Source organism: Felis catus, chromosome E2 (genome assembly GCF_018350175.1).
Source record: "Felis catus isolate Fca126 chromosome E2, F.catus_Fca126_mat1.0, whole genome shotgun sequence".
NCBI lineage: Eukaryota > Metazoa > Chordata > Mammalia > Carnivora > Felidae > Felis > Felis catus.
In genome coordinates, this window is record NC_058382.1 from 49,241,819 (window position 1) to 49,263,039 (window position 21,221).

General features: G+C 53.6%; 1 protein-coding gene and 1 long non-coding RNA gene across 2 annotated transcripts in view; one reads left to right on the forward strand and one right to left on the reverse strand.

Annotated features, from left to right (window-relative positions):
* Positions 1-21,221, reverse strand: part of FA2H (fatty acid 2-hydroxylase) — a 53,399-nt gene that overhangs the window by 17,498 nt on the left and 14,680 nt on the right. Inside the window, exon 2 of the mRNA XM_003998246.3 lies at positions 9,531-9,623. Coding sequence (XP_003998295.1) covers positions 9,531-9,623 — 93 coding nt within the window. The remainder of the gene's footprint in view (positions 1-9,530; positions 9,624-21,221) is intronic.
* Positions 4,715-10,634, forward strand: LOC123382273. Its single transcript, XR_006590399.1, has 4 exons — positions 4,715-4,800; positions 8,919-9,091; positions 9,293-9,642; positions 10,072-10,634. It is a non-coding gene; the product is annotated as an uncharacterized LOC123382273 (long non-coding RNA).

Sequence of the window (21,221 nt, forward strand, 5' to 3'; positions counted from 1 at the left end):
AGGAGAAAGGCCTTGCAGAAAACCTAGGGTTTGGGTTAGAGCCCACAAAGCATGGAAGACTTGGAAAGAAGAGGGGAAGGGTGCAGGAGGAGATATGGAGTTGAGACTATGACCTACGGAGGTCAACTCTATGGAGTTGAGACTGTGGTCTATCTGGTATTTTGACACCAGTCTGCAGGGCAGTAGGAAGAAATCTGTTGATGGTCTTAGATGACAGAACACCCAGTACCAGGCCCAGGAGTTGGTACTTTATCCTCCAGGCCAACTGTCTCCAGGGTGGGGGTGTATGCATCCCCTAGGGGTACTCAAGGCTGGTCCACAGATGCAGGGAGAAAATTTTAGAGACTCTTTCTGTTTGTGACACATTTATCTCATCTTTAAACCATGTATGGATATTTTCTAATACAAGAGTACATTAGCACATGCAAATAATTTAGAGATAATTAAAATAGACATGTAATGGACAAGGTGCTCTAAATGTTTTACTCATAGGGATGCAAGATCAAAAAAGCCCGGAAGCTGCAGCTCTAGGAAACGCAAAGCCCTTGAAGATTTCTGAGGAGTCCGCATATTGAAGAAGATTAACCTGGGTGCAAATCAGTAAACCACAACCGGTAAAGAACAATGAACTTGTAGTGAGAGACCACTTTCAAAGCCAGCCATGTATCAGCCATGGGCAAGTGCCTTTACCTCTTGGAGCTCCTAGGCTCTGGCATCTGTAAAGCTGGGTGTGCCCTGACCTTCCACCCACAATAGGAGAGGGGGTCAGATGCGCCCAGTGCATGGTGGGTGTCAATGAATCTCCAAAATAAGGGAGTTAGGCAGTGTCAGGAAAGTAAGAGTGTGTACGTGGAGGAAGAGCACTCGCGCCTGGGACAAGGAGTCAACAGTGATTCAGAGACCTGCTTTCCCGCGTCCCTGGCCGGAACGTCATCCTTGCACAGGCCTCCATGCCAAAGCTGGTGTGGCTTCAGCAGATCCCAGCCCTGCCAGAGGCGAAACGAGCCCCATTATCACAGCCTTGGAACAGGGTTTAGGGGCCTCAGGGCCAGCAGGGAGTTCACTGGGCCTTCTTTCTGTGCCTGTGACCAGGGAGGAAAGGCCCCAAATCTTTGTGGTTCCTGCCATGTGAACTTGGTGATTCCCAGGTGGTGGCTGCCTTCCTGCTTCTCAGGCTAGAGGATGACTCATGTCAGCCTGGAGCCATCCATCCAGCACCAGTTATACCTGGCGATCACCCAAACCTCACCTGGCCCCAGCTCCCTTCCTGGCCCCAGTCCCCAAGTCTCCTTGACTTTCTCCCTTGGTTCTAGCAGCAGATAGATTCATTGGGTACACACTGTCTCATTCCTTCCATTCCTCTGCCTTAGGTCTCTACACACGCACGTACACAGCACCATCGCCACCAGGAAAAAGAACTGGAGGAACCAGCTAGCGGCCTTTGTTTACACCTTATCTTGCAGCGCCTCCAGAGCCCCACCTCAGAGGAAGCTAAGCCGGGGTCATGGTGAGAGCTTGAGGCTTTGTCCCAATTGCAATAACTTTAGAACTAACATTCACAGGGCATTTGTCATCTGTATATTCATCATGTACCAAGCACGGTTCTAAACATCTTACGTGAATTAAATCATTTGACCCTTGCCGTACCCCTAACTAGGTAGCTACTATTATTATTGTTATTTTGCAGATGGGAAACGAAGGTGGGCAACTTGCCCAAGGTTGCCCAGTTACATCTTTTTGATGAGTTGGCTCCTTTATCATTGGGAAATGGCCATTTTGGTCCCTGGTAATATCCTTTATCCAAAGCCCACTTCGTCTGATTTTAATAGAGTCACACTGGGCTTTTTTATGCTTGGTGTTTGTACGGTCTATCTTTTCCTACCCTTTTACTTTCCTCTTGCATTTGTCTTTACATTTAAAGAGCATCTCTTGCAGACAGCATATAGTTGGGTCTTGCTTTTTTATCTAGTCAGACAATCTCTGCCTCTTAATTGGAGTGTTTGGTCTATTTACATTTAATGCTGGGTAGGTCTACTACCTTCTTTACTACCTTGTTTTCTATTTGTCTCCTCCACTTTTCTTTCTTGTCTTGTTTGCATTAATCAAGTATTTAAAAATATGCTATATTATAATCTCTATTGGCTTTTTAGCTATGTTTTTGTATTTTTCCTCCAGCTATGCTCTAAGGATGATAATATGCATATTTAACCTATCACCATCTATCTTTTTAAAAAAAATTTTTTTTAATGTGTTTGTTTATTTTTGAGACAGAGAGAGACCAAGCATGAGCAGGGGAGGGGTAGAAAGAAGGGGAGATACAGAATCTGAAGCGGGCTCCAGGCTCTGAGCTGTCAGCACAGAGCCCGACACGGGGCTTGAACTCACGGAGTGTGAGATCATGACCTGAGCTAAAGTCGGACGCTCAACCGACTGAACCACCCAGGTGCCCCTATCACCATCTATCTTGAACGAACCCCCTGGATTTTATATGTTCCATTTTTGCATGTTACACACAACACTCTATGCCTGTACACTTAGTTCAGACTTAGCTACCTTAGACAATGAACGTTTCTAGCTATATATAACACAAGGGTATGGCCAGGCAGGCCTATCTCTCAGCCTAGCAGTGGTTTGGGCAAATTTTTGCCTGTTGATCCATTTTGCCCTTATTTCATAAAGTGAGTAGAAAACAGCATAGGATTTATAAGCTTAATTCAGTTGAGACACAGGAAGAATGTCTAGGTGAGCGGCAAGCTGGGAATCTAGCCTGAATCTTATACCCAATTGCAAAGGGAACAGAACAAAAGGACAGAGCAGGTGTGGAGAGCTGGTTGTTTACAGGTGGGGTAGATAGGGCCAGCTCCCTCAGCCCCCCCCCCCCCCCAACATGGGCATCTCTTGTTTGATGTCCTGTGGCCCACCTGGTCTTTGGACATGACTTTGGTTCCTTCCTGGGTAGGCCAGTGGGCACTGGCCATGTACGAATGGAAGACTTGCTATCTAGAGTTGGTCACAAGGCTGCCTCCGACCTGATCACTGGCCTTGGAGGACCTCAAACCTGGCTCCATGTCTAGCCCACAGTACATTTCTGTGAGGGAGCCCTCCTTGGTGCCAGGGAGGGCCATGTCACTCTGGGGGCTGAGGCACTGCCCTGAAAGAATCCCAAGGAGGCTCATTTTCCCCTCTGCAAACATCCCCCTCAGTCCTCAATAGCCAACACCTATATTTCCACTACTGGAGCATCAGCCACTATTCCAGGGGAAGTAAAGCGAGCCTTCCATGCAAGTATAGAAATCCAGGCCCGCTGCCCTCCTCCCCATTTTATGGGTAAGGGCATTGTGGCCCAGAGGGTACAAGTGACTCTTGAGATGGGACTGGTTGGTCCTGGGGCAGGGGTGACCCCGCCACCCCCCCCTTCCCTCCACACAATCTCCTAGGAGCTGGGACATTCACCATATGCTCAACCTTCAGTTAGATATACATGCACTGACAGGGTGTCTTTTCTCAATTCTCTTCCAGCCCCAATCCCTGCCCGAGAGAGAAAGTGTCAGCTGGATGCTAATGCGTCCAACACTTCTCACTTACTGGGTCATTTCCAACATGGCAGCTGGCTGGGAACTGGTCTTGAGAAGGGAGGATGGTAGAGAGGAGAGCTCAGAATCCAGGGAGATGGGAAGGGTCTCAAAGTAAATTTCACTTCCTCTTCTCCCGGGCTGAGGGCCCTTAATCCTCCCATACAAATGGCTCTCTTCCTTCCCCTTCCAAGCTGGCCCCAGGTCCTGGCCCCTCCCCACCTCTATGTCCTGGGGCTCTGTGAAACAAGGAACTACAAGGAAAAAGATCTGCAGCCTCTGTCTGGTCCTGAGTGGGGAAAGGAGGAGGGAACAGACCACTGACCACACTTCCAGTTCCCAGGCATCTGGGGGTTTCCATAGCAACCTTCTCAATAACAAATCCTCCTTTTTCAAATGCGGAACCTGATGCTCGGAGACAGCAAGTCATTCACTCAGGGGTGCCCAGCTAAAACTGACGGCATGGGTGAGGGTGAGGATGTATCCAGAAACTGTTTGTTGGGGAGGGGGGTGGTCATTTAATGAACTCAAAAATCCTGAGCTACAGCCTGGGCCCCGGAAAACACATGTAAATCGGGATAAATTTGGCCCAGAGTCCTACGCCCCTCCCCCACCCGGCTCTGCCCTTGACCCAAGGGTGGGGGAGGGCTCTCCCGGGCTATGTCTGGAATGCAGCTGCAGCAAGGCCTGCAGGGGGAAAGGGCAGCCTGCTGCCCAGAGGGAGCCTGGAAGGGTTTGCATGCTGCCAGGGTTGGAAGGGAGCCTTCTCTGCTCCCCAGGTCCCCCTCCCCGCAGGCAGCACAGGGGTCTGCTGGCACAGAACTCTTCTGAGGGCCAGCCCCAGCTCAGGAGTGGCAAACTGGGAATCTGCTCTTCCCCGGACAGGGCACACGTGGGGAAAGGGGACTGGGACGGCAGCTCTGTGCCAGCAGCTCCTCCCACCTCTGCAGCCATAACCTAAGGCAATTGTTTAAAGAAATGTCCACCCAAACCGCAGAGCTGCTGAGCTCATAGCTCCAGGGATGGCTTCCGAGCCAGAAAGGCGGGGGATGGGCTTCTAACCAGCAGTGGCCAGTGGGGAGGGGAGTGAGGGCTAGAAGCTCTACAAGAATCCTGGCCACTGTTCCTTTATCCTTGTCACAGGTCCCCTGGGCTCAGACTTCATGTCCGTTATCCTACGTAAGTTGCGATTTTGAGAACTGGAGCCTGACATGGTCCCATTTTACAGGTGAGGAGACTGAGGTCAGATGCTCAGTGGTATATGCTGCAGGGGGGACGTGCACCCAAGCCAGCGCAGCTCCAGAGCCCGAGGTCTCAAAGGGCCAGGAGGCCTCCTATCAGCTGGCTAGGCGCCGCCGTGACTGTGAATTCGTCAGCACAGAGGCTTTGAGGGTCCCACAGGAGGCCTTACGGGGTGCCTGAAGGCCTGTCCTGTACAGTCTAACTGGGGGTTCCCAGCTGGACAAGCTCAAACCCACAAAGGCAGTTCTGGACCACCCACCTCCACCCTATACCCCGGGGGAAGTGGTGGCCTTCCCCCATGAGGGTTCAGAGATGAGAGTGGTTGGGGAGCAGGAGGTGAGGGCCAGACCCCAGGGAGAGAGGTTTGGCCATGTCATACAGAAAGCCAATGGGAACTCAATCCTCAAGGCTGAAGAACTCAGAGGGGACCTGCCCTCCCCCCCCCCATCCCAAAGCGAGGTGGGCTCTTCTTTAACCCTTTCTATACCCTTTCCTACACTCTGGGCAGCCTGGCTTTCTTGACACCTACCCTGGGGAGGGTCAAGGTGAGACAGGAGGCCCAAGGAGACCCAAGGTGACCAGGGGACAGAATGCTGGGAGGTGAGCCAGGCCTGCACCCACAGTGTTGAGGTTGACCCTTCCCCAGATGTGGGCTGGCCGAGGGGCCCTTGTCTGGATCCAGGGGCTATTCTCCCCAGTTCTCAGTGACATACCTGGGTGTGCTGAAAAGCTAAACCCATGCAGCCAATGTCAACATCTTTGTAGGCACAGGCGAACCCCGGAGCAGCCCTTGATGCCGAGGGTCCTGTGTGTGGGGACGTATGTATAGACCTAGGGTTAGAGAGCTTCCCAGTGTTTATTGCTTCGTGACACACCTGGATGGATGGTTCTACCTGTTTCTTAGGGGAAGAGAGTGGGCCTCACCCCCTGGTAGCCTGTGGAGCTAGAGCACTTCTGGCTCGGCTCAAGGCAAGATGGGAAGGAAGACTCTACCTCAGCCTCCGCCCTCCCTTCTGCCCTCCCCTCCCCCAGTACAGGCCTCAGGGTCTTATTCGTGGCCAGCTGTCAGGGTGGAAGGAACACATGGAAGGAACAGGTCAGGGGAGGGGGCTCAACAGCCCTGTGGTTACAGGCAGGGCCACTGAGCCAACCAGCAGAGCCACTTGGGACAGGAGCCCTCAGCTCCTCCTCAGTAAAACAAGGATCATTTTTTTTTTTTAAGTTTGTTTGTTTTGAAAGAGAGAGAAAAAAAGACAGAGAGAGAGAGAGAGACAGCATGAGCAGGGGAGGGACAGTCAGAAAGACAGAATCCCAAGCAGGCTCTAGTCAGCACAGAGCCCAACACAGGGCTCGAACCCACGAACCATGAGATCATGACCTGAGCTGAAATCAAGAGCCAGAGCTTACCTGACTGAGCTACCCAGGTGCTCCAAAGCAGGATCATTCTAATCCTTATCTTGTCCTGGTGTTCAAATGATTGGATCAGACAGTAGACAACGTCTATAAAGTGCTCAGCCCGGCATCTGGCACTTGGTAAGAGCTCAATGAAAGAAGCGTTAATTCAGGGCTAACTCCGCTTCCCCGGGGGGATCTGGGCTGGGAACCTTTGCAAACCCCTCGAATCCCTCCAGTTCTGATTCTTGGGAGGCTGGCCCCCAAAGTGGGGAGGGTGGAGGAGGCTGGGGGTGCAGAGAGACTGAAATGGACACAGTCGAGCGGTGAAAAGAGGCAGTGGAACAAATAGGACAGGTGCATCTAGAAGCCAGGAGCAGTGGGCGGCTCCGGCCACCTATACCGAGACAAGCTCCAGGCTGGCTGGGTTCCAGAACACGGGGAGAGACACGCAGGGGCTAGTGTAGGGTGAGGAGCTACAGTGTGGTTTCTCATCCCACAAGGAAGCTGGGCATGACTGAGTGATCCAGTGAATGATTTAGAAATTGTTCCAGTGAAATCCCATGCAGAGCCTGAAAGTCAGCCGATATTGCACCTGTAAGCAGGGCGAGGCACCCTGGGCTTGCTTCCTGGCCCTTTCAGAACCTTCCGCCCTTTGCCCAGGTACCCCCACCTCAGTTTCCCCTCACTCTTTCCAGAACAGCCCACTCTGTCCTCCAGCTTCCAGACCCTTCCTTAGCAGCCCCCCAGAGGGGCTCCCTTGAATGCAAAACACGAAGGGTTAACTTTGGCAAGTCCTGCCCTAAGAGCGGTGTCCAAGTCCCCGCCAGGCCCGGGACCCCGGCTGAGTCAAAGCGACTGCCCTGTGGGCCTCTCTCCTCAGCTCCTCAAGGTCCAGACCCAACGGACGCCCCCAAGCCCCTGGCCTGGGGCAGAAACAGGTGTAGGGTCTAAATCAGACCAGGGGCTTAAGGGCTCGCCCAGCCTCTCCACTCCCCCAAAGGGACTGGGATTGAACCTGTGGGAGACGAATGCAAAACTAGGGAAAAGCGGGGCACCTGGTTCAGTCAGATGAGCGTCCGACTCTTGATGTCAGCTCAGGTCATGATCCGACCTGGTTCGTGAGATTAAGCCCCGTGTGGGGCTCTGCAGTGACAACGCTGAGCCTGCTTGGGATTCTCTCTCTCCCTCTCTCTCTCTCTCTCTGCCCCTCCTCCGCTCACGTTCTCTTTTTCTTTCTCTCTCTCTCAAAATAAATAAATAAACTTAAAAAAAAATAAGAAAAAGCAAGCCAGGCACTGTTCACTCTCCCTGGGAAGCCCAGCTCCCCAGGCTGACCCCCACTGCTCCCAGTGGGGCTGGGGGCCCCTTCCCAGGGCAGGTCTCCAAGCCCTCTCTCAGCCGGAGACACAGGAGGAGGGGGGAGGAGGAAGAGAGAAAGTGTGTGAAAGAATGACAGAGAGGCAGAGAAGGTGAGTCAGGCTGGGCTGCCAGGAGCCAGGAGCAGGCCCTGGGAGGGGAGGAGGAGGGAGGCCTCTCTTCCACTCTGGTGGGGAGCGGGGCTGGTGGGGAGCGGGGCACGGGGCACACGGAGGAACAGGACTTGATTTCCCCTCCCCCCACCACATACAGTGACACGGCTGGAGTCAGCCTTGAACCTGCAGCCTGGGGAGACTGAGAGGACCCTGCCCCAGGGCGGGGCTGGCAACACAAGATCCCCTTGTCCCCTGGGGTGCCAGGGTGGCCCAGTCTGTTAAGCGTCAGACTTTGCCTTGGGTTGTGTGTTCATGGTTCGGTTCGTGAGTTTGAGCCTGCGTTGGGCTCTGTGCTGACAGTGTGGAGCCTGCTTGGTGGGGCGGGGGACTCTTCCTCTCTCTGCCCATCCCTGGCTCTCCCTCGCGTGCTCTCTCTTCAAATAAATAAGTAAACTTAAAAAAAAAAAAAAAAAAAAGAACCCCTTGTCCCCAGCCAGCCTCCCTTGGCAGTCCCCTCCCTTCCAGGATCATTCTCTCTGATTCTCTCTTGCCGCGGTGCCACAGGGCTGCCCACATCCATCCAGTCCTGGTCGGCTCTCTCTTTATTGCCTTTCCTACACTCAACCCTCCAGGCCAAGCTCACGGGCCCCAAGCATCCCTCTTCGCTGCTCCTTTCCGGACCACCCGGCCCGCTGAGCCCTGAGCTGGACACCCGCAGCTCACTCTCTGGGCCTGCCCTCATCCCCACACCCTCCCCCGCCTTCAGCGGCTCCTGTTTTTCCAGGATGAGGCCCTGACGCCACAGCTTCCGGGGTCCCTGTCCCATTCAAGCTGGCTGTCTCCCCATCCGTCCTACCCATGTGCAGAACAAGTCCAAGCCCCCAAAACTTCCAGAGAAGACACCCAAGGGGCGTCTTTGCCATGGGCTGAGGGGCTCCCCCAGAGGCAGTGGCAGTTCCCATGTGACAGCTGCTGTCTCCGGGTTCCCGGGGTCCTTCCTGAAAGGGGCCCAGGAAACAAGCAGCTTTGCGGATCCTCCCCACCTCGGGCCACCTATGTTCTCTGGGTGTGCTTCTCACATCTCCCCAAGTTGTAATAACTGCTGGCCGGGATGCTCTGTCCTCCCCAGCAGGTTGTGTGCTCCTTGGGGGCGGGGGCCTGTCCTGTTGTCTCCTGACCCTGGTGTCCAGCACAGGTAGGGGACATTCATGGATGTGCACGGTGGTGTCTATTCCAGGCTTGGGACAGTTCAACCACCCAGGTTGGAGGGAAATGGTGCTCAAGTCTGGTTCCCTCCAGATCTCCCAGGTGATACAGCTTCTACCCCTGTTCCACTGAACGACCTCACTTCCTCTGTGACCCGTCAGCTCATCCAGGATTCCTCAAACCCGCTTCATCACAGCAGGAGAGGTCAGGTGCCACAGATGGATGTTGTAAATGGTGCCAGCTGTCTCCCCCGGGGCCTCAAGGCTCCCCCCTCCCCCCACCCCTCCCCTGTACGGCTGGTGACCCCTGAGAGTGATTATTAGCGTCTAGGGGAAGCTCTGCCCTGCAGGCTGGTCAAGCTGGGTTTGTCTGGACCTTCTGAACTTGTCATTGTGTTCTTCTCAGCCCCAGGCTCTGTGGGAGACCACCCTCTGGGGTGTTTGGTCGGAAGAACCCCCGTGTGTGCAGTTTCCCCACACCCACCACCTCGGCTCTGGTTTGCTTTCGCGCTATGAATGTCTGCTTCCCCATCTCAACCCTCCTGGGAGGATGTCACAAACACGCACAGCCTCTGGCTCCACACACTCCCGCCTTGGCCCCAGGAGCCCCGGATCATCTCCCAGCCCTGCCCTCTGCCAGCTACCTTGTCCCAGTCCACCACTTTGAACTTTGGCTCCATCAAAGGGTCTGTCTTCTGAGTGTTCACAGAGGCCACAGTCCCATTCTCCACGGAGCCCTGGGGAGAGAAGAGACAGGTGGTTATCTATGGTGCTGGGGTGGGAGTGGGGGGAAGGGAGCAGGGAGCCAGCCCAAGGCGAGGCAGCCCACAGTGACGAGAGCCTCTTGCTGGGGCAGGGTGGGTGGAAATCAAGGACACTGAGTGCATCTGAACATAGGTAGACGCTACTTGTGTCGTTCTCCGCAATTTTCTCCTCCTTTTAAAAAATAATTTCTGTAAGAACAAGAGGCAGAAAGGTATGGGAGAGAAAAAAAGCTGGCAGAGAGGCTATAGGAAGTTAGAGCCATCAGTGGGTATGCTGTGGGCAAGGGAGTCCCTTCCAGCCTCTCTCTCTCTCTAGGTCCCTGGCAGGTATCAGGCAGAGGGAGGCACAGGGTGGCACCCTGGGCACCTGGTAGGCTCACTGTGCCATTCCAGTGACCACCGCACCTCCCTCCCTTCCCAGGAATTGCAGAGCCCGTGGGTCACAGGCTGGGGCAGCTAGGTCCACATGCCCATAAGAAATGCAGCCCAGAGAAGAAGACGGTCCCTCTAGGAGCTCCCATGTGTGGGTCAGCAGCTGTACGTGGGGCAGAACTGGCAGAGAGGTGCCCAGATGGGCTCAAGGTGAAATCGAAGTCGCAGAGAAGCCAAGTCAGAAGGAAATGGAATTGTGGAATGTACCAGGAAAGTCACATGGCTGCAGCTGGCCCTGACGTCATGGGGTGGTGGTGAGGAGGCTGGGGAGGGCAGGAGAGAGGTGGGGAGAGCAATGCCACTGGGAGGCCTGCCCTCAGATGCCCCGTGACTAAAGCATACTGTGGTGCCGGTGACCGTGGTGGGGACCCCGGAAGCAGGGTACTTGGCAAGGACTGAGGAGCCGAAGCAGCCCTCTGGGGTTTCTATTGGCACAATTCTTCCATTTTTGCTTCCAAACGAACCAAGAGAAACTGGGGGTGACGGCGAAGCTGGCATTCTCTGGGGAAACCCATATCAACCCAAGTAAAAGTAGACTTCTGTGGTCCTGTCTTGGGGTGGATATGTCAGTGTTTTTAGTCTGGGTCACCGTACTGATACCTGAATTCTTTTCTTTTTTTTCTTTTCTCTTCTCTTCTCTTCTCTTCTCTTCTCTTCTCTTCTCTTCTCTTCCTCTTTTCTTTTCTTTTCTTTTCTTTTCTTTTCTTTTCTTTTCTTTTCTCTTTTCTGTTCTCTTTATTTCTCCCTTCCTTTCTTTGCTTTCCTTCCTTCCTTCAATGTTTTTAAAGTTTATTTATTAATTTATTTAGAGAGAGCACACACAGTGGTGGGGCAGAGAGAGAGGGAGAGAGAGCGAATCCCAAGCAGGCTCTGCACGGTCAGCACAGAGCCGGGTGCGGGGCTTGAACTCATGAACTGTGACATCATGACCTGAGCCAAAATCAGGAGTCAGATGCCTAACCGACTGAGCCACCCAGGCACCCCTTGGATTCTTAGAAAAGGATCTTGGGGCACCTGGGTGGTTCAGTTGGTTGAGCGTCTGACTTCGGCTCAGGTCATGATCTCACGGTTTGTGAGTTTGAGCTCCCCATTGGGCTCTGTGCTGAGTGTGCAGAGCCTGCTTCATATCCTGTCTCCTCTCTCCCTGCCCCTCCCCCACTTGCTCTCTCTTAAAAATAAACATTAAAAAATTATAAAAAAGGATCTCAAATGACCTCTTAAGGTCAAGGAAGAGTGGATTTCATAGCATATTGTACAATGAAATTCCCAAATATCCAATACAAATGTCACATAATAAACTCGTCCCTTCTAGTTCTGTTCTACCCTCAAAATACCCTGGAGCACCCCCAGTCACTGAGCTATTGATTCTCCCTTCCTCCTGATAGTTATTTTCTCTGGGGCACCCCAAATCCTTTCTTAAATTTTTTTTTTTAACATTTATTTATTTTTGAGACAGAGAGAGCATAGAGTATGAATGGGGGAGGGGCAGAGAGAGAGGGAGACACAGAATCGGAAACAGGCTCCAGGCTCCGAGCCATCAGCCCAGAGCCTGACGCCGGGCTCGAGCTCACGGACCGCGAGATCGTGACCGGAGCTGAAGTCCGACGCTCAACCGACTGAGCCACCCAGGCACCCCCCAAATCCTTTCTTAAATTGTGTCATCTGACCCTTCTCTGCGGCCCCACGTCCACTCACTGCAACCCCATCGGTCCCTCTCAATAAAACAAAATGCTGGTCTCGGGGACCTGCCCGCCCATCCCAAACAGGGAAGGAGTCAGCACACGTATTATCATTTAATGTTTCTGTGCTACGCTTTTCACACATCCCTGAATGGCAGACACAAACCGGAAGCAGAAGAAAGGGCCATCCCCCTCACGGCCCTGGGCCGCGTCCAACCCGTGCTTCTGCTCACTCAAGTCTGGACTGTTTCCTGAGATTTCCAGTCCTTGGAAAAGTCTTCTTTCTGCCCAACTGGCTGCCTCCGATTTTCCGGGAGTCGCTCCTGGTTCCTTCCCTCTAGGACTGTGCACACTTTCTCCTTTTCACCTGAGAGGCTCACACCTATTTGAGGATATGCAACACCCTAGCCCTCTGTCATCTGCTTTTCCTCAAGACCCTCTTAGCACATAAGAGAGTCTCTCAGTGTAAGGATTGGCCGGCTGTTCCTCGTCCAAGGCAGATGTGATGGGACCAGCACAGAACCCAGCAGCGTTCACGCCTCCCTGGTGTGGAACATGAGGGGGACTGAGCTCCCGCCGGCCCTCGGGGACTGCCATCCTGACGCACACACGTTCACTTAGCTTCCACCCCCCCTTGAAGCCTTTCGTATGGACGTCTGCTGCTGGCATCGTGTGGAGAGCTGGTGTGGCCCGGGAGGTGGTTTGGACCGGCACACCTGTTCACTGGAGGGCCCCAAAAGATATGTGATGAGGGTTGGGATGCCCAGAAGAGCAACGGAGGAGAGAGCAGCAGGCAGCAGAAAACAGAGAAAGCCTGAAAAGGAGACCTGCAAGGGGGAGTTTGCAGGGACCGGAAGCCCTGGCTCCTCATCAGCTTCCTCTTCGGGGCTGACGGTCTCAGCGCGGCACCACCGTGGCCCTGCCTCTTCCCTCGCATCTTTCCTCCCACGCGGCTCTCATCCACGGCCACCGTTTTCGTGCATTCATCCAGCCACACACGTCTGAGCGTCCCTGATGTGCCTCAGCATCAGCCCAGAAGACTCCCCATCTCTACCTCTCTGACCCTGGCCCCACTCCTTGCCTCCGGAGAATGTTCCCAACTACCCACATTATGGTCTAACCCAAAGCCCTGCTGTCCCCTGTCCCCTCTGACACCGCTTCCTAAAAGCGAACACAGCATCACCTCCTGTAAATCGGCTTATGGTTGACTTCCCTATATTTAAAATCTTTCCCCTGTATTTCCAAACTGCTCTGCTGTCACGCCCTTGGATTTAACTCCAATTTTCCCCTCTAGCCAGCATTTTCCTTCTCGAATGTCATCCTTCCAGGATGATGACAAAGGTGAATATTCACAAATGCTTCCTCTGTGCCCAGTGCTTTAATCTTCAAAACGACTGTATGAACAACTGTATCATCTCTCATTTGCCAACTTTTTCTTATTTTTGTAAATATTTATTTATTTTTGAGAGAGAGAGAGAGAGAGAGAGAGAGAGAGAGAGAGAGAGAGCGCAGAGAGAGAAAGGGAGACAATTCCAAGCAGGCTCCACATTGTCAGTGCAGAACCCGACGCGGGGCTCAACCCCCACACACCATTAGGTCACGACCTGAACCGAAATCAAGTCAGACGCTCAACAGACTGAGTCACTCAGGCCCTCTCATCTGTCAATTTAAAAAAAAAATACTGTCGATGTGTCCCCCCTGCCTCAGTTGGTACTTATAATTTCCTGCCTCCTGCTTGGGCAACGTACGTTTGGGCAATTATATCATTTGTGCAATGGATCCCAATAGGGCAGGATATATTTCCTCTTTCTTACGGTGCCTAGGATGGGCTCCTGGAAATATTAGGTGTTCCACTCATTATTTCTTGAATGCACCACGTTTCAATGTTCTTTGCGAAACGGCCAGGGTTCCCTGAGGGTCAGGCAGTGGGGGGGGCGTGGCCGCCGGGGGCGTGGCTGCCGGGGGCGTGGCTGCTGGGTATAAAGTCCTGAGGCTCCACAGGGCTCCTGTTTCCTGAGAATGTAAAATAAACCTTAGATGAGACAAGTGGACCGGGACACTGAGCACACCTTCTTAAAACGCCACTCTGGACAGGGCAGTGCCCAGATACAAGGGTCAAAATTACAATAATCCGAGCCATATATTCTTGGCGCTCTTTGGCCAAGTACACGTGTTAAGCAGAATTAAAAGTGAGTCAGACTTACACAGGAGTGCTAGCATTTTATTTTGCCAAATAAAAATATTTTTTAGGGGTACCTGGGTGGCTCAGTCTGTTAAGCATCCGACTTTAGCTCAGGGCATGATCTCAGAGTTTGTGAGTTCAAGCCCAGCATTGGGATCTGTGCTGTCAGTGCAGAGCCTGCTTTGGATCCTCTGTCCCCTGTCTCTCTGCCCCTACCCCGCTCTCTCTCTTTCTCTCTCTCTGTCTTAAAAATAAACATTAAAATTTTTTTTTAAGTACCATCAGCAGCATTTCATAAATGAACGAAAATTTCAACACCAAATAGGTAGGAAACACATACTTTCAGAATGAAAGACAGTTCTTCCTAAGGAAGGACATTTGACATTTGACATTTACTTTTTTTTTTAAAGGGACCTATTTATAAATATTTATTAATGCAGAAAAATTACAACCTAAAATTTTGTTTTGTGAGAACTAATTGTGCATAATTATTTTCTTGATTCAAACTGGCCTGTGTGGGGCTCTCTCATCTACACGTGACAGGAAGTAGAGTCAATGTCTACACGTTCCACTTCCAAGGTTTTCTTAAAAATTAGTAAAAACCCAGTTTCACAGACAGGTGTGTGGGCTTCCAATGGAAACAGAACTTTTACTTTTTTTTTTTTCATTCAACTGGAAAAATCCTGGATGAAAATAGGGAAGTGGGAGAGAGCCACGCCCATGGTATGGCCAGCACGCGGCAGCTGGGGATTCCCTCGAGGGGCGCCTGGGTGGCTCAGTCGGTTGAGTGCCCAGCTCTTGATTTCGGCTCAGGTCATGATCCCAGGGTCATGGGAATAGGGCTCCATGCTGAACTTAGAGCCTGCTTAAGATTCTCATTCATTCTAATTCCCTCTCTCTCTCTCCCCCTCTCCTCTTTGCCTCTATCCCTGGTTTACATTCCCTCTCTAAAGTTAAAAAAAAAAAAAAAAAAAGATGGGTCCCTTGAACCCTGGATCAGGCCAGTGAAGGCTGGCACTGGGGGGTGTGCTGCCCATGGAGGAGGAGGGCAAGAGGGAGGGAGGAAAGGGAGCAGGCACCCTTCTTCCTTTCCATCTCCTCCCTCCTTCTGGGACCCCAGCTTCCTCTCCACTGGAGAGTCCTGGAGCCGCCAGGTAGCAATGTCATGGGTGACATGCTCTCGGCAAATAAGTTCCAGACTGACCACGCATAAGCCAGGTGCTCTCTGGGTGGCCTCCTCAGGACCACACCCCTCCTTGGCAGACGTCCAGGTTATTAATCACAGGACTGTACACACCTCTGGTCCGGGAGGAGACTTCAAGGGGAGTCAGCACGCTGGTAGCACCAGGAGCAGATACACTTGGGGAGCAGGAAGTGTCCTCTAGCGCGTCTTTCGTTGACTATTTTTCTCGAGTCCAGCTGTGAGACTTCCAAGGCCTCAGCGCCTTTACCCCCACAAACAGGACAAAGACCCTCCCGAAGAAGGGCTTCCACCCCCACTCTGGAGGCTGCTCCCATCTGACCCTGGGCGCGGGGGTTCCAGGAACGGGTCCTCCTGGGAGCCGCTGCCCCGCACGCACTGGTCTGGGCCACATTTTCCAGCCTTCCATGCCCCGGTGTTTATTTTATAGTTGAGCCGGGCTCACCCTTGAATTCCACAGGCAAACACCATCCATGAATCAGAAGTGTGTAAAGGTCGTTCCTGGGAACTAGGGTACAAGCTCAAGCGTTAAAAAATATTTTTTTTTTAAAGTTTCTTGGAAACTTCCACAATGCATTATTTAAAAGACTCTCCCGCTCCTGGAAGCAAGCCAGAGAGATCTTTAAAAACCGAAATGCGTCAGAGAGGGAAGAGCACGTGCGTTCTTTTCCAGTATTTGGAAACCGTTCTGCCTTTGGGCTGAACAAGTTTCAGTGTTTTGGTAAAGGAGGGGAGAGGTAGGTAGTCAGGCTCTCAGTGGCTTTTGTAAGAGTGGTCGGCGCAAGTGCGAATGAGTGTAGTTTGACAGGGGGTGTGCGGCCCATCTGTGGAAGGCGATAGCTTCCTCAGAGGGTCCGCCTGGAGGACACGGGTGGCTGTGGGGCAGCAAGAATGGAGTGGAACACCCACCTCCTCGTCCTGGCATCCTTCCCCCGCTGTGAAGGGGGCAGGAGACACGGCTAGAGGCACTCTAATGGCCAGGTCCCAGGCTGTTTGAGAAGAGCCTGATGGCCGGAGCAGGCTGGTGCTCCAGCGGTGGTGAAAGCATCTCACTCTCCTGCATTTCCCCGTGACGGTCTCCCGAGCTAGAACGTGAGCTCCATGAGGGCAGAGGTTTGCTGTCTCGCTCACCGCTAGGTCCCCAGATGATGGCACAGGGTCAGTATTCGTGCTTGTGGGATGACACATTAATGCGTACATGGTGGCCTGTTGAGGCTCTAGGGGCCCAGGCCTGGAGAGGCCACTGAAGTGTGGGCGGGGCGGGTGGAAAGAGAGCTCCCCGATGCCTTCCAAACCCTGTGTGTACTTAGAAAGAGAAGGTCAACGTGCTCAAGGATGGCCGATGTGATGGGCCAAGGAGACCCGGTAAGCAGGCCCCGCCCATTCTGAGGTGAGAAACTCTGAACGTGTTGGGAAATATGGCGGCGGCCGCAGGAGGGCGTTTCCATCTCCTCAGATCCTCCAGCCCCTGTTCAAAGCTGCAAGGAGAGAAGCCGGTGGGACAGCAGTGCCAGCCCTGGCTTCTCCCAGGGCAATGCCAGTTCCTGGCTAATCAAGAGGCATTATATCCAAGCCGAGGCTCTCCTCTCATGGAGAGTCCTGTGGACACAACTGCCCCTCCTGGGTTCTATCCTCCTCCGTCCTCTCTCACACTGAGTTCAGCAATCTCAGACCCCAACTCAGAGAGGACCCAGGAGTCACTCCTGTCGGCTCCCTAAGGTTTCAGCCAGTGCCCGCGACACCCGCCTCTCAGGGAGGTAGTCCTGGGGGGCAGCTTGGGGCCGGGGGGAACAATCTGGGGCCAGCCTCTAGTTCCAGAGGCTGCAGATTCACCTCTAGACTAAGGGGCATGGTTCTAGACCAGGCTCCATTGCCAACTTGCTATGTGACCTGCGGATCCTTCTCTAGCAACAAGAAACCGCTTAGGCCTGACAGGGCATCCCGAGTTCCCGCCCTGCCCTTAGAGGTTGGGCCGGTGACACCAATGAGTGAAGTGGGCAAAGTGTGGTTCGTAATATGGACTCATTTTGTTTGCATAAAAACACGTGGGAATATTCTTCACCTCCACAGGGAAAAACGCTCACTCTCGTTTTTAAAACATGAGGTGCCGAGACACAAACAAACAAAAAAACAAAACCGTGAGGCACCTTTTTGCTAGAGATGAAAGAAACATGGGAAATGCAGCAGGAGCAGAAACCAAGGGTCATGGTCACTTGGTCTTGAATGGAGTGGACCTCAGGAAGCCTGAGGGGGTGCGGCCCACCGAAGGGGGAGCAGCCGTGACTCAGGTCCAGGTCAGGTGAGGAAGGAGCTGAGCGTCGCAGACCTCCCCGTTTCTAAGAAAAGCTGGAAAACTAGATATTTGGGTGAAATTTCCAGATTTTAAGATTTGTTTTGCATTTAAAACCAACAGACAAAGGATGTGGGCTAAACCGCCCTGAGCGCAAACGCAGCCCCCGGTCTGCCGGGTTGAAGTGCTGGGCGAGCTGCGGCCCTCCGCCTCACGGTACAGCCGCAGAGAAGGATGCGCGTGGACAGCCAAGAGCAGGGGTTTTGTTCTCCCGTGCAAGGCCCAGAACACGGACTCTGCACCCGCGTGGGGCAGGCCTCCAGCCAGCTGTATCAAGGCCCTGAGTGGATTGGGTGCCAGAGCCCCAGCAAGGTTCACTGCAGGGTGACCGTCGGCCTCCTCCCCGCCTCCGGTCTCGCAGAGAGGACTGACTCCAAGAGGAAGCCAATTACTGGTTCTCTTTCCCCGTGTGTGGCTGGAAAGGAGACAAAATCTGTGACGGTGTGAAGGAATCACAGCGGAGACACAGGCCGGGCACCAACGGTGTGACCTACGGGGCCTCATTTCCCAGTACAGAGGTCTGGTACGGGTTGAACTATGCCCCCTCCCAATTCATACATTGGAGGGCTAACCCCCAGTATTTCAAAACGTGACCTTATTTGGAAGTAGGGTCATTGTAGAGGTGATTAGTTACAATGAGGTTCTAATCCTATGCGATCTGTGTCCCTATAAAGAGGTGAAGTCTGAAGAGCAGGGAGGACACCACGTGAAGGCAGAGACGGGGGGGGGGGGGGGGGGGGGGGGGGGGAGGCACCTACAAGCCCAGAAACTCCAACGGTTGCCAGTAATCCCCCAGAAGCTAGGGAGCGGCCTGGAACCCGTGCTCCCTCCCAGCTCTCAGCGGGGACTAACCCTACTACCGACACCTTGATCTAGAACTTCTAGCCTCCAGAACCACAAGACAATAAATCCCTGTTGCCTAAGCCACCCGGTTTGTGGGACTTTGCGACCCTAGCAAACTAGCACGAGGCCTGAACCAGGTTCCCCCGGGATGGAGACAAGACCACGGAAGGAGAAGGAATTGAGCCAGAAAACAACAGGAGGAGGCGTCCAGGGACGTGTGGAGAGTCTGTCGCTCATCCTCTGCGGGGGAGGCGGCAAAAACCAGGGTCTCGTGCCCAACCCAGCCTTCCCACCAGATCTGCCGTGGCAGCCGGCACAGAGAGCCCTCGGCGGGGAAGATGTTCAGGCACCGCCCCCTTCCTAGCCCGCTGTTGGCTGTCTGGCAGCCAGGGCTGGCCTGGTTCCCCTTCCTCGGGGCCTGAAAAGTCACTCCTAGTTTTCCCCACAGGGAAGAGGCAGGCTGAACTGGGGAGGGGGGCGGGTGTCGGGCAAATTGCCGCCTTCTTCAGTGGAAACCGTGGCCAGCTTTGCCCCGTTCCCCCTCCACTGGGGCACGTGGCTCTGGGACAGACGAGCCACCTCCATGGTGAGCGCCTTTCCCACCCCACATGTGTGGCCGGCATCTCATTGGTATCGACACGGTTGTCCCTGAGAGACTGGCATGAGGTATTCCACGGATGGGGGAAACAAAGGCACAGAGGGACCAAGTCACCGCTTCCAGGAGTCTCAAATGGTTGCTGGGACAGCCAGACAGGAAGCCATGTCGACTGCGGTCCCACTAAGGTTCTTTGCGCACCACCCCTGCCTCTTCTGGGAGGGCTCACCGGGAGGCTCCCGGGTCCCTGGCGGGGACTCTGCCTTAGCCCCCCAGACCCTGCTGTCCCCAGGGAGGGCTTGCCTGGAGGGCGCACAAGGGGGAGAGAAAAGAGAAGAACAACAGAAAGCCTGCACTCTGCAGGGTAAACAAACAAGCCGACCCAGAGGCGGTGAAAGGAAGCAGTGTGCTGAGGGTGGGGGCCGCAGGAGGCGGGGGCTGGCATAAAGGAATGTTGTTCAGGAAAGCCGGGGCTGGGCACCCAGGGATGGACAGATGGCCTTTTATCCCGCAGCCTGGGTTTGGCCTGAAAACCCTTTCTCTGAAACGAGATGGTGCCCAGGCCCTGTGTCCAGCTGCCTCCGGCCTCTAGGGGCCCAAAGGAAGGTGGGGACTCCAGTCCGCACTGGACTCGATGTGGTCCTGGGAAGGTAGGAGGGGGGTAGGCCGGGGTAGGGGGCGGGTGCAGACCCAGAACCACAGCTGCACCAAGAGTCTCCCTTGGGGGAAGCCTTCTGTGTTAACAAGCCCACCCCTGAGGCCTGTAGGGGACCACTGGTTGCTTTCAGTGGCTAGAAATTTAGGGCTAAAAGGAAGGCAGCAGGATCTGCTTGCTTTCATTTCTAACGAGCTGCCCTCTGCCAGACTAGGTCCAAACCAGAAGCCCTGGGGCCCTTCCTCTCCTTAAAACATTTAAAATAAAGCCTTCCTGTGCAAAACCAGAAACGACAATAATACTGGGCAGGTGACAAGGCACCCCCCAAACACCCCCACTTGTTGCCCACCCACGATGGCTGCAAGGTGATGAACTCTGCTGGCCGCTGTCCCTGGATTCACGGTAGGAAGAAGAAAGGAAAAGAGAGCGAGTGGCAAACGTGTGCCTGGGGTGTGACCAACTTATCCCGCTCAGGAGGTGTGGGGCATGGACCAGACCACCCCAGCCTCCAGGGTCCTTGCCATCGGTTCGCTGTGGACCTGGTATTGCTTCCCCTGATGACACGATCCCCCAAGGAGCACGTCACGAGCCACCTTGTCACCAGAAGCAGAAGCCTGTAGAGGTGGGCAATCCAGGACATCAGAAAAGGGAGACAGTGGATTAAAAATACTAAATCACTACTCAGATCTCTCCAGAATACACCCACAACTTTTCAGGCTATTAACTTGATTCTCTACTAGGCTCTGCCTGCCATGGACCATCTGCATCCACAGGGAGCCTCTCTTCTCTACCTCTAACCTCAGATTAGGGCACCACACCCAGGAATGCACCGAGTCAAGCGGACACGTGGTTTTTTTTCCCAATGGAAGCCTGACTCTGGGATTTGGGGCAGCTGGGAGCCCGAGGTTGGGGTGGGGGTGGGGCCTGGGCTTGGTCAGGGCGGACAGGAGAAGATCTGAGGCTCACCTCCTCAGTCCCGCCTTACAAAGTCCTGGTGGGCACTACAGCACCTGACTTTTAACCCCGATGAGCGGCACCAACAGCCTGCAGGACTGGATAGGACACTTCTAGACCATAGTTTCTCAAGACTTAGGCCTCCAAGCACCTCAGGCAGGCTTACAGAATGTGCTATGTGCAAGGAAAATACATTTAAACCATCTAACATACATTATCTCCTCATTGGCCCAACTTCTATGTTAAAATACATTTTGGACTTATCATGGAATGCTCCAGTCCTATAAGGACTATGCTGAAAATACTATATTCTGCTGATTTTGTTTGTTTTGTTTTAAGGAAGCTTCATACCCAGTACAAAGCCCAATGTGGGGCTTTAACTCACAACTGTGAGATCAAGACCTGAGCTGAAATAAAGAGTTGAACGCTCAACTGACTGAGCCCCCCAGGTGCCCCTATGTTTTGCTGTTTGTTTTTAAATCTTTTTATTTATTTATTTTTGAGAAAGAGAGCACACATGGGGGAGAGGCAGAGAGAGAGAGGGAGACACAGAATCGGAAGCAGGCTCCAGGCTCTGAGCTGTCAGCACAGAGCTCACTGTGGGGCTCGAACCCATGAACCATGAGCTCATGACTTGAACCGAAGTCGGCCGCTCAACTGACTGAGCCCCTCAGGTGCCC